We start from the raw sequence: 12,917 nt of genomic DNA, 5'->3' as shown, positions 1-12,917 counted from the left end.
AGTATAGACAAGTGACCTCATTGTAACAGCAGTGTTAGACACATATGCAGATGTGCATACATGTGTGCAAGAACAGAAAAAGACACAGACATTCCGAATTTAATCTTTGTGACACAAAAATTAGACTCATTTAAATACATGAACTTGTTTAAACAATGACTGAATTTAAATAAGTTGAAACATTTGAAGGCTTTGCTCATATTTCCATCCATCACTTATCCAAAATAGGTCTACAGTACCTGCGTGCTAGGCACAATGTCTTTCTACCCAGCAACACTTTTTAGTTACTCCAATGAGATAAGATATATAATCTCTGCTCTGTCATTGCATTTGACAGACAGATCCTCCCTTTGCTCATCATGCCGAAACACCAGGATAGCAAACAACAAAAATGCTCAGCTTGAGAGTTCACAATGGGACTTCGCTAACCAGTGGGTGATGTCATGGTGACCGTCTTTTATCTACAATCTGTGGTTAAAATGTCCAAGTAAACTAAAAGCAGATTTTAAAGCCTGGTGCTAAAATAATGTTGGCCTCCATGGATACTTTTCCCCTTTATAACAACCGCACAGACACATATGGTTTTAACTGTGAAACTTTGATTGACAGGTGTGAAGACATAGGTAGCTATCATCAATGGCTGTCAAGGTCTTGTCAATGCTAATGCCAGTAACTGCCGTATTTGTATAATTTGTGGAATTATCCCACGAATAACAAGGTGCAGACCATGTAACCAGTTTATGTTTATGTTTTGGTGAGTGAAAGTCTTGTACTTTATTTTGTTACTTAGCACGAATTAGTGGTTGCATGTGTCTGTGAGTTCGACCCACACAGTTTATGAAGCTAGCTTAGCACCCAACCCTGTGATCAAAATTTGGTCACTTCTGGTTCCAACAGCCAATGCAATGGCAGCCAGACTGCTAATGTTGAGACTTTAACATTAGCAGTCTGGAGTCACTGTAGCTGTGCCAATCTCTTATATACAGTTTATGGCCTTGAGCTAATCACAGTTCCATGCCCATTTAAATGCTGTTTGTGTGCAAGGCCACTGACTGACATGAGCATCCTTTGTCACAGTTCCCTGTGTCTCTTGGAATAACAGCTTAATAGCCTGATGGTGATTTAAACTGAGCATTAGGACAAATGAGAGGTGCTCTCACCTTGCTAGCCTCACTTACACTCCTCTCAATCTGATGATGGCATCTCAGCTCAGGGTTTGTGTAGTAATTTTGTGTACGTGCACGTGCACATTTGAGATTATTGGGTCTTGATGCCTCTCGGGGGAAATCAATGCCTTTTGCCCCCCGAAGGCAGTGCCACGCAAAATTAAAGGCACTCATTTGCACACACAAGAGCACGCATGCAGACTCACACGTCAAGAGTAGCCTTCGCTAATCTCTATTCTCTCACTTTCTTCACAGACACACACACACACACACACACACACACAGGGATGAGCTTTAATCAGCTATTCTCTTTCAACTGTGTCCTGACGAAACCAGTCCACAGAATATTAAGAAGCTGTGTGTTTGCTTGTGTTTTCAAGAAGGCAATAGGAAGGGGGGACAGTATAGTGAAAATTATTATTATTATTATCATCTCACACTGATTACAAAAGTAGGGAGAGAATGAAAATACTGGATGTGGGGTAAAAAAAAGAGAGTGCACAAACGAGACTGTGAGAGTGTGACGCAAAAGGGAAAATGAAAGAACTGGGTCACATCTATTCTACTACTATTGTACCTATCATCACACTAAACACCTTCACTGACAACAGCAGTGGAATAGTACTGCAACTGAATGAGTGTGGAAGAATCCACTGAGAGAAGGTATTATCTACCTGCCTCCATGTTGGATCACAGACCGCACTTTGGATTTTATCCCTTCAGTGCGATATTAGATTCGGCAATGTACCCGTGATAAGTTGGACTGCCTGCCTTCAACACACAGCAAAGGATAATCATTTCGATCAGCAGCTTAAATCCGTAATATTTACTTTCGGTAGACTTGTTTAGCATCCAGTTTGTCAACCTCATAAATCTCTAGTAGCTTCTCTCTGCTTTTAACGGTTCACACTGTGCTTATGAGCCCTCTCTCCCACTGGGATTTCATTAAGTGTTGGTAGCCTGAAAATGAAAAGATCAAGCTTGCTCCTGGGACTTTGCCAGTTTAACGTCCCCATACCAGCTGGAAAAATAGTAGCGAGGGAAAGTGGTTATTATCTGGGTTTATAATATAGCAATGATACCCAGAAGAGTGTTACTACTATGATTATGGCTACGACGGGGCTGCAGATGAAGTCACAGCCAAGTGCTGTTGGCAACACACGAATCCTCGTAATAATAGCAGCGAAAACCTCTTGGGTATCACAGCTTTTATACAATGCTTGCCAACACATTTGTTGACTCCAAAGTTTCCCCTGCAGTAGCATATAGCCTGTACATCACAAAAGGAGTCAGTAGGATGGAGAGGAAAATTCATTAGATGCATACCATGAGGCTGACTGTTTGGATGAGGGTCATGGCTTTATAATTGATGTGCTAATTATTTAATGACTGAATGGAAATGTGATGAGAGGAAAATGTACGCTTTTGACATTGAGCATAATACCTCAAAGCACACACTCAAATCAATTCAAAATCGAAGCTATTAAAAGTGAGTGGGTTTTCTACCAATACTCAGTAAGTGAGCTGAAGCTGAGTTCAATAAGAGCGTATTAAATCTAAGGGTTTTACATCGGCTTGCCAGTGGTATTGTAAATCAATGACAGTGACTTTAAATGGTAAAGTAAGGCTTAATTTACCTCTCTCTATCTGAAGGATGGATATTTAGATGATATTATTATAGATAAAATAATCTAACTGTCACCTGCCTGCTGTTCTTTTGGTCTTAGATTGAAGCTTCATCTCCTGCTTTCCATTCCCTTTATCATGTGGTGTCCCAAAATCCCAAACCTAATCCCAGCTCATTAAAGGCAGACAGGTATTGTTTTCATCTGGCGATAAAAAAATTTTTTTAAAAAAAGCCAGGAAAGAAACAACCCAATGATTCATTCTGGTCCCAAAATAATCATATCATATGCTATATCATGGATAACAAACCATCTGGAAATTAAAGTTGGTATTTGGATTACTTTTACTTTTGTTGGTCCGTGATAGTTGTAGTACTGCAACTAACGTGTCTGCTGTTATTCGTGCAGCAACAGCTCCCCCTATCACAAGGCCTTAAAAGTGCACAGTGCGCACATACGCTTCACAAAGCAAATGATGTAATGTGTGTTTTCCTGCAGATAAAACTAATTAAAAGACAAAAAAAGAAAAGAAGGTTTCAAGTGTTTACAGTTAAAAACAGGAGGGGGCTGTTTTAATAGCTTCTATTTCCTTTCCTTTTCTCAGATGGTGGACTTTGAGACAAAAAGGTCATACACTCTGAAGGTGGAAGGATCCAACCCTCACATTGACCCCCAGTTCCTTGCCTGGGGCCCTTACAAAGATGAAGCCACAATAAAGGTACAGATAAAAACAACAAATATATGACACGAGTTTGAGACTTAAAAAAAAAAAAAAAGACAAATATCAGAGAAACTCCCTTACAGGTTGTTGCTTATTGTGTGTTTATGCTCGTAGATCTCAGTGGAGGATGCAGATGAGCCTCCTGTCTTTATAGCTTCAAGTTACACTTTTGAGGTCGAGGAGAATGCCCCTCCAGGCACTCCGGTGGGGCGAGTTCATGCTAAGGACACTGATGTTGCCAACAATCCTGTCAGGTAACAGAGATGTTCACGCTATAAAAACACACAAACACGTTAATTAAGACAGGCTTGTGGCAGTGAAAGAAACTGCCTTTTCACTGTGGAACATCACAAAAATAAAACAAAAACTTTCAGCCTTCATTCAGCCACACTGAGCAAACAATATGACTCACATCAGCCTAACATCATATGATGTTAGGCTGTAGAATATTTTATTTAATATTATCTATTAAAGATGTTTTCAACAGAGCAAGGATGCAAAATAAGACAAAGGCATAACAAGACTCATTTTGTAAAAATGGATTTAGACTATTAGACTCTCAAAATAGTACAAAACGAAAACACTGCATGCTATATGTATTTCGTATTGTAGTATATATGTATTTTGTTTTTAATCTATTAGTTCGTATGTGTAATGCCGATAACTCATGAGTCCTAACTTTCTGTATAGGTACATGATCCCTCGGTACACAGATGTAGAGCAGTTCTTCAGTATAAACGCAGAAGATGGCATGATAACCACAACAAAACCACTGGACAGAGAAACACAGCCCTGGCATAATATATCTGTGTCAGCTACAGAGATTGGTATGTATGCACTCTGAAATACAAGACAACTGGGACTGATTCTGATGTGTGGTAAATGAGTCCCTATAGATCTGTTAAATATGGCCTACACAGACACACTTCTATTTATCATTATATGCATAGCAAAAGTTAATATATATACAGTTTGGACTCATAGACCCTTATGATACAATTGAATGTGAAGTGAAACAACACCTAAGTGCAAATTTTATTTTATTTTCAGCCATTCTGGGAGTTAATGAGCTTCTCCCTGTGTTTGAACTTAGCCTTTGTGTCATTTCTGTTACTGAAACCACACACGCTGATGTAGTATGAGAAGAAAAAGTCAAACAAGAACAAACAGATGGAAAATTCCCAGATAGCCACCAGGCTGTACATTTGCTGGCATCCGAAGCCCGGGCTGTCGTCCTGTGGTGCTGGATACACTCCATGACATCTTATGTACAGACTTTAAGTGGATTCAAGCTGCGGGCTGTAATTTTTTTCTCCTCTTGGTGGGACTAAAGTTAACCCTTTTGCTATGTTTGTCAGCAGCAAAAAGCCTAAATCTTGATGAACTAATTACATGTCTGGAATCAGAGGGGGTGAACTGACTTCACGCTTTACAGCTGAGACTTAGTGGTATCATTCTGATAAGTGTACCCATCTATAACTCAGTGGAATGTGTCTAATGTTAGTGTATGCAACTAGCCAGAAATGAAAACTAAGATCTGCTACACTGAGCTGGCTTTTGATAAATGTTAATTGTATAAGGGGGCAAAGAACAAGTAGAGAAAAAAGGCAACAACAAGACTTTAACTATTATTATTATACCTAAACTGTTTTCCTTAATTTTAATTGTTTTTTTTAAATGAGCTTATTTTTTAGTTTACTTTACATGAAAATTAGAATTTTGGTGAAAACTCCACAGAAATGAAAAGAGAAGTAAATACAGTTAAAGCACCGCTATAACTTTTAATTATGAGCTCCACCCTAACAGTCTACTGTAGTGCATACGTGGGGAAGAAACAGGGGAGATGCCAGTCAACCCACAGGCCCTCTGGAGCTTTCCCTCCCTGGCTTTATCCCCAACAACCCTCCCTCAAGCCACAGAGGCCCCACCCTGGTATTCTGTGGTTGGGGCTCAAACTAGCAGAGTGCTGCGTGGTTTCCCTGTGGTGTGCTAGACGCCAGACGGACAGATGGAAACGGACTTGCCGCCCACAATGCTAGGACCATTGCAGGCTATGCTAACCACATACAGACCCTGGGAAGCTAAATAAATGCCTAGTAATGACAGGGTAGTGGAAAATCACACTGACTAAAATTGCAAATATGCAAGGCAGTACAGCACTGAAATGGATGGGTTTTCTTTTTTAAAGATGAAAAGCAAGAAAAGTGCACTCCATCTTTCTGAGTTAATATTCTGGATGTTGTATTTTTTGTGTCTATTTTGGCTGTTTAGACATCATTCTGTCTGCATCACATTTTTTTTTCTTCATTTAATCTTCAGCAGGCATAACTTGACATTTCTGGGAGCTGCAACTAAATGAGTGCCATTCTGTTTGAGTGTATTTTTTTTTGATGTCTCAGAAACTCGTCTATAATTTTTGCAAATCAAAATAATAAATAGCTGGCTGAGTGGCTGACTGATTGACAGGCAATTTAGATGAAAAATATTCACAGTCTTTCCATTCACTCGATGCCAAATGCGGATTACAATACAGACACACAGACAATCACAAATAATTCACATAAAAATGACATTGTGGCTTTAATAACTTTAACACTGCTTTGAATTTTTATATGGAGCAAAATACTGATGATTTTGCACTGCACTGTGTGTACTATACATGCAGGGGGCCATCACCAAGACACCAAAGTGCGGGTTAACATCAAAGTGAAAGATGTTAATGACAACCCTCCAGAGTTCGCGACCAACAATGAGGTCCTCATGTGTGAAACTGTCGCACCGGGAAAGGTGAGGCTTTCTGTGTGAGATGATAAATTTTTTTTAAAATGCACGTGTTTGGTGGGATGATGGTGAAGCTAAATGTATCCAGAAACAGTATTTACATTCATTTGTTTCCTTCCAATTGCATTTTAATTTGTTTGTATTAGGTCATCGAAACATTGAGCGCAGTGGACAAGGATGAGATGGCTTACAGGCAACACTTCACATTCAACCTTGCTCCAGAAGTTGCTCATAACCATAACTTTTCCCTCAAAGACAACAGAGGTAGATGACCTTTAAAATATTTTCTCCATCCCTTCCAATTCTTCGCTTCCCCCCGCTTTTTGATTGTTTCCCCTTCCTCTTTCCATTCTTTTCTTTAGCCAGTCTAACCGTTTCTTCATCTGCTGTCTCCTTCTCGCTCTCTCTCCCCCTTTCACTCAGATTAGATCAAAGCATAACCAGATGGAGGCTTACAGTACCTTGTAGAAATCAGCAGGTGCTCTGAATTTCACACGCACATGAATGCACACATGTCCTGCGGGCTGTATTAATTGCAGTGGGGTCTCTGTCCGTCTGTACATACATCTTCGGGGGCCAGCTGATTGAATTAAGTTTTGTTAGTTCTGGGAGCAAGATGAAAAAAAAGGAAAAGAGAACGAGGTAATCCGGAGAACACTACTATAGATTTAAGCCACATGATACTGAAAAAAAGGTTGTTTCAATAAACTGCAATATGGAAAATACAGGTATTTTAGGTGGATGAGTAAAATTACATTTTAAGAATAAATCACTCCAAAATAATTGGAGAGACTATAGTACATATGTAAAGACCTTTATTTAATCCCATAACAACCTTTATTACATTAAACACTGGAGAAGTTCAAGTGTTTCTTCAGTTCAATTCAATTCATAAAGCACCAAATCACAACAGCAGCCACTGGAGGTGCTTTATAGAAGTAAGGTAAGGTAGGAGACCCTAGAATAATACAGAAAACTCCAACCATCACATGGCCCCCTGTGAGCAAGCACTTGAAGACAATGGGAAGGAAAAACGTATTTTTAACAGGAAGAACAACAGGCAGAACCAGGCTCAGAGAGGAGCAGCCATCTGCTTTGACATGTTGAGGGTCATGGAAGGAAGACAGGTCAAAAAGAAAAACACGCTGTGAAAGAGACTGATAATAACTATTAATTTAATGCAGAGTGGTGTATAAACACATATTTATGAAAAGGGTGAGTGGACAAGAAACACTGAGTGCAACCAAGAGAGAATTCAGGGTCACCTGATCCAGCCTTAACTATATACTTTATCAAAAAGAAAAGTTTTAACACTAATCTTGAAAGTAGAGTCTCCCAAATCCAGACTGCAAGCTGATTCCACAGAAGTGGAACCTGAAATGTCAAGGCTCTGCCTTCCATTCTACTTTGAAATATCTCAGGAACCACAAGTAAACCAGAAGTTTATTTTTCATTTGAGGTATCCGTCTCATTTCCTCAGGAAAGGGGCTGTTTCTTCCATCAGCACTGCTCTATGTAGTAGTACATAGAATTCCACTGTAAGGTGGAGGCTCACCGCAGACCTGTAATGTGTAGCCTTTAATCAGCCTCCTCACTGAATAGAGTAGGGGTGGGATGCACAAACGGACCCACTCTGAATGGCTGTGGGAAAGCAGAAAGAGTGGAGAAGAGAGAGGACAGGCGAAATGCACCCCGTGCATTTCTTGCATTCTCAAACTAACCGAGCCCGAGTCCAATCTAAACTCACCTCACAGACCCATACATTTCTTTTCAACTAAATGTTCCTTTTCTGTGATTTTTTCCTGTTCTTCACTCATTTCGCCAGCTGCACAGAGAAATCAAGAGTCGTAGCATGCGTTTTAGTTTTCCTTCCTTTTCACTGCTGAAATTACATATTGACCAGCCCTATTATTTATAGAAGATGATGTGAAATACTGAAGTACAAAGCAATAACAAGTGGAAATGTGATATGTGTTGAACTAAGATTTATATTATCAGAAGTCTAGGTGTGTTCTTAAAATGAGCAGCTTGAAATGTGTGCGATTTCTATCATTGAAGAACACTGCAAAAGGGTGACCTTTTCAGTACCACACGGTAACAGAAACGCAGACAGACAGAAAAGAGTCCAGAGCCTCTCAGAGGACTGAGAAGCACGCACCTGCACACTGCATCACACATACAACTTTCAGACAGTGGCTGTGTTGGCAGGAGGCAACAAATGACATCAGTAACAGAAAGATGTTTCTATTGGGGAGTGGGGTTTGGAGTAACTTTCATAGCTTTTGGCTAGAAGTTATGAACCTTTTTTTTAATCTTCCTTTTCTTTTTCCTGTAATGTACTGGAAGTGACATGTAACATGTTTTTTTGCATGACTCAAAGATTTTATATTGTAAATCTACAGTAAAGCTTACAGTGAGTCACCATTTGACTTCTTTGTAAACTCTCTGGAAATGTTAAGAGATTTCACGGAAGTATAATTCTTAGATTGTCGTTACACCTGATCACACGTAAAGAACAACTGGGAAGCATGAAAAGAGAAAAAAAATGATGAATTTAGGAACAATCTGCATAACCTGTAGGTTTTTAGGAAACACAAAGCAAGATGGAAAAATAAAGGTGGATTATTAAAAATGACATGCAGTGATAAAAAAAAAAATAGAACAGAGCTTGAAAAAAATTGCTGTCTGTCCTAAATTTTGTAGGTTTTAGGGTTAAATTCATACTAAATTTAACCTCCAAGAGGAGATCTGTCTGCATTTTATACCTTATTATTATACATCAGTAGTTTGTACATTTTTAACCTGTATGGCTTTGTTATGTATTTTAATATACAAGTTAGACACTGTTTTTCCTGCGATATAGCCTCTGAAATGCCTCATATTGTGTAATCCTCTGTTGGTAATAAAATATAAATGCGAAAGAATGGCATGGGAGGGATGGAAAAAAGGCAGACAAAAGAGGGTACAAAGGCAGAGCCAGCAAGTTGGTGTCGTAACAGCAATAACTGGTCTTTGATTACTTTTGAACTGATGAATGGACCCACTATTAAATATAAATCTAATGTCATCAAAGTCACACCTCATTGGCTGCTGTGTTAGGGCAGCAATAGTTGTGTGTGTGGACAATGCTAAAGAAGAAAAATGTGTGCAAAGGTGGATTATGTGAGTTTTTGCACATAAAAGCCAAAACATTCAGCAGCATGTGTTTTTTATAGTCCTTTGGAAGTTGAACAACCTTCCATCATTTCATCACATTCACCACCTTATTTCTCTCTCCATCTACAGACAGCACAGCCAGTATTTATGTGCTCCGTAAAGGATTCAGTCGTCTCACCCAGGATGTTTACTACCTTCCCATCGAGATAAACGACAACGGTATTCCCGCTATGAGCAGCACCAACACCCTGACCATCAGAGTCTGCTCCTGTGACAGCAAAGACACAATTCTGTCTTGTAATGTGGAGCCCTACGTCCTTCCTGCTGGTCTTAGCACTGGAGCCCTGATAGCTATACTGGCTTGTATTGTCATTCTGCTTGGTAAGGAACAAAATTCTTAATTCTTGAGGGGGGATTACTAAAATATATGACATTTATTCATTCCTGGATCAAATTTTAGGGAGGCCACTCTAAAATTGCATAGGGTGTGTTTATAGACTGAGCCATTTAACTGCAAACCTTTCTAGTAATACCAAAAAGGTTGACATTTACTTTACACTGAGGTGAAACATCAGCAATTGACTCAGGCCGCCTCCTATTTTTGACTCCTCATTCAAACTGTGCTGCATCGTTTGATCTTCTTAAGAGTAGAGGTCAAGGAATCACTTATGTATAAGCACTTACAGAATCACTCTCATACCCCATCCATGCATAATCACTTAGTGTGGGTTCGCACATTGTACTTGGAAATGTTGCAATAGCAGGGCTTGACATTTACTTTCATCTCCAAGGACCACAGGTGCCCCACACTGAAAAATTTGGGAGTACATGAAGAACTTTAGTAGTGCAGTAAAAAATAAAAATGTATCCATTAAAGTAAGATCAATTATTCACAGCCAAATTATTAAATTAATTTGAACTGTTTTTAATATGTAACTATTTATATAAAAAGAAACGGTACAAAAAATATTAACATTTGACTTTTAATGTTTTTTAGCCTTTTCCAGAGGTTTCTGGAGAGTTTAGGAGGCAAAGCCACAGGGATGCGTTTGTAGGGTTTTTTCATAGTCAGGGTGTACCTATTAGGTGGATGGAAGAGCTTGAAAGTACCACTTTTGTCAGTGTTTAAGCCTGCTGAAAAGGTAGTTTGGTAAAGGCTTTTTTTTAGCCGCTAAGGTTTTGATTGTGCTTACAAGTAACAAGCGCAGCTGTCAACTAAAAAAAAAAGAAAAAAGAAAAAAAAGAACAGTATCTTTCACTTCAATTGGTCTCCATTGCCGCCTCTTTGCTGCCTACTGTATGTGTCAGACAGAAAAGCTGCAGCTCAATCATAAGAGAGCAGCGATAGTCGCTGTTGTATTGTTATCCTTTATGCGCAGGAAATATATATATATATATATATATATATACATACATACACACACTGTCTGCTTGGGTTGAAATTTTTTTTATTACAACACACATGCACACAAGACAGTTCTTTAGAGTACACACACACACACACACACAGAAACACATCTATTTTTAGCCTTATATCTCATCATAAATATGCTTTCAAAACAGAAAATCTTTCACAAGCCATTAGCTGATTCTTCAACCTTAATTTACACTGCATTTTACACAGAGTACAACACATTTGAAAACCTTTGACGAGTTTGACATGTTGATGACAATTTAGAATTAAAATGGCATGCGTGTATAACATAATACAATAATGATATGAATTAAAATGTCCAAGGTGCAACCTCCCACAGTGCACACTAATTATCCACGATTAACTTGTCTACTACCTGTAATCATGAAGGTTTTTGTAAAATGTTTTTTAAATGGAAATATAAACCCTTGCATTTTTGTTTTCTATTTGGCAGCAATAGTAGTGTTGTTTGTTGCACTGAGGCGTCAGAAGAAAGAGCCACTGATAGTTTTCGAGGAGGAAGACATCCGGGAGAATATTATCACTTATGATGACGAGGGAGGCGGTGAGGAGGACACAGAGGCTTTCGACATTGCCACACTGCAGGTAAGGGTGAGAGGACGAGTGGCAATAACCATCTTGGTATTAAAGATAAAAGTCTATGGGGAAAAGAGAAAATTGAGGGTCTGCTGCTTCAGCCTCAGGCAGGTCAAAAGCAATCTGTGACTGTCAGTTTCTGCTTATGCATATAAACATTACACTAAAAACCTACAAGTACTTAAGGTGGAATATTAACCAGATTTATCTGCCAGCAGATAAATACAATTCTTACGTTTGTTCATTCTCTGCAATATACATCTGTAAGCTTATAATTGACGGTAGTGTCCTTTCTCTCTTTCTCTGACTTTTCAGAACCCAGATGGTGCCAACGGTTTCCTGCCAAGAAAGGATATCAAACCAGAACTTCAGTATCCTATCAGGCCCGGCATTGGCCGTCCTGCAGCCAACAGCGTTGATGTGGATGACTTCATCAAGACTCGAATTGCAGAAGCTGACAGTGACCCGACTGCACCTCCTTACGACTCCATTCAGATCTACGGCTATGAAGGCAGAGGATCATTGGCCGGGTCATTGAGTTCCCTCGAGTCTGTCACAACAGAGTCCGACTTGGATTATGACTATCTGCAGAGTTGGGGGCCGAGGTTTAAGAAGCTGGCAGATTTGTACGGGACCAAAGACTGCTCCATTAATGATGCTGATGATGGTGAAGACTCTTAACAGTGGTCTCACTGAGTGGACGCCTCCCCGATTTCTGATTTCTTGATTCCATGAGGATTTGTTAACTGAGGGTTAACACTCCCCAGTTCCCAACTGTTACCAACTACCAACTGATCAGTTCATGCCAATTAGTCAACAAACGTTAACAGCTCCCCCTTCCATGGCAACGCTCCAGTCCTCCAAAATGATTTGTCAATGGACACATTGTGAACACCTGGACATGAAACACTCCCGGTTTTCCCAAATCTTCCTTGTCCTTTCTGTGTCTCTTTCCCTCCTTCTATTTCTACAGACTTGAACATTGCAGGGCTTGGAGATTTGCTATGTCAGCAATTTGTCTGTTTGGGAGTAATTTGATGGAAAAAATGTTGCTGTATGGTCAAAATGACTTGCTTTTAGCAAAATGTTTAGTTTATTAGAGGTTCTATATACTTTTGTGGACTGGATTCACATTCTTCTTTTATGGTTGTTGAGGGAAATTTTATTCCCTTGAAAGGTTTCTGCGTGGAGTACATCCCCTTTGTTGATCTCTCAAAGACAAAGAGGAAGGGAGAGAAATAAATTAAAGGAAGAGCTTGTTTGGATTCCAGCAACTGCCTGATGTTATTAAATAGAAATAAAATGTACAGATGTGTTAGTAGGGTCAAAAATCAAATGGAATGATTTTGCCGACATGTCGTGTGTGCCGAATTCAGCAGGTACTGTCGTTTTGATGGCATGACCGACTCTGGGTTGTTGATACTGTGAAGATGCTCACAGCATCTTCACAGTATGGT

General features: G+C 39.4%; 1 protein-coding gene across 2 annotated transcripts in view; it reads left to right on the top strand.

The window, feature by feature from the left end:
• The window catches only part of cdh11 (cadherin 11, type 2, OB-cadherin (osteoblast)), an 87,612-nt gene extending 74,896 nt beyond the window's left edge, over nucleotides 1-12,716 (top strand). For both annotated transcript variants that reach the window (XM_026191194.2, XM_080288216.1), the window contains 8 exons: nucleotides 3,396-3,509; nucleotides 3,627-3,766; nucleotides 4,203-4,339; nucleotides 6,178-6,299; nucleotides 6,440-6,557; nucleotides 9,579-9,830; nucleotides 11,318-11,469; nucleotides 11,776-12,716. In XM_026191194.2, the coding sequence (XP_026046979.1) occupies nucleotides 3,396-3,509; nucleotides 3,627-3,766; nucleotides 4,203-4,339; nucleotides 6,178-6,299; nucleotides 6,440-6,557; nucleotides 9,579-9,830; nucleotides 11,318-11,469; nucleotides 11,776-12,141 (1,401 nt within the window). In that variant the 3' untranslated portion in view covers nucleotides 12,142-12,716. The remainder of the gene's footprint in view (nucleotides 1-3,395; nucleotides 3,510-3,626; nucleotides 3,767-4,202; nucleotides 4,340-6,177; nucleotides 6,300-6,439; nucleotides 6,558-9,578; nucleotides 9,831-11,317; nucleotides 11,470-11,775) is intronic.
• Nucleotides 12,717-12,917: the final 201 nt, after the last annotated feature.

This window comes from Astatotilapia calliptera, chromosome 13, assembly GCF_964374335.1.
Source record: "Astatotilapia calliptera chromosome 13, fAstCal68.1, whole genome shotgun sequence".
Taxonomy (NCBI): domain Eukaryota; kingdom Metazoa; phylum Chordata; class Actinopteri; order Cichliformes; family Cichlidae; genus Astatotilapia; species Astatotilapia calliptera.
Note: the sequence above shows the minus strand (reverse complement) of the source record. Positions and strands in the feature narration are given on the sequence as shown.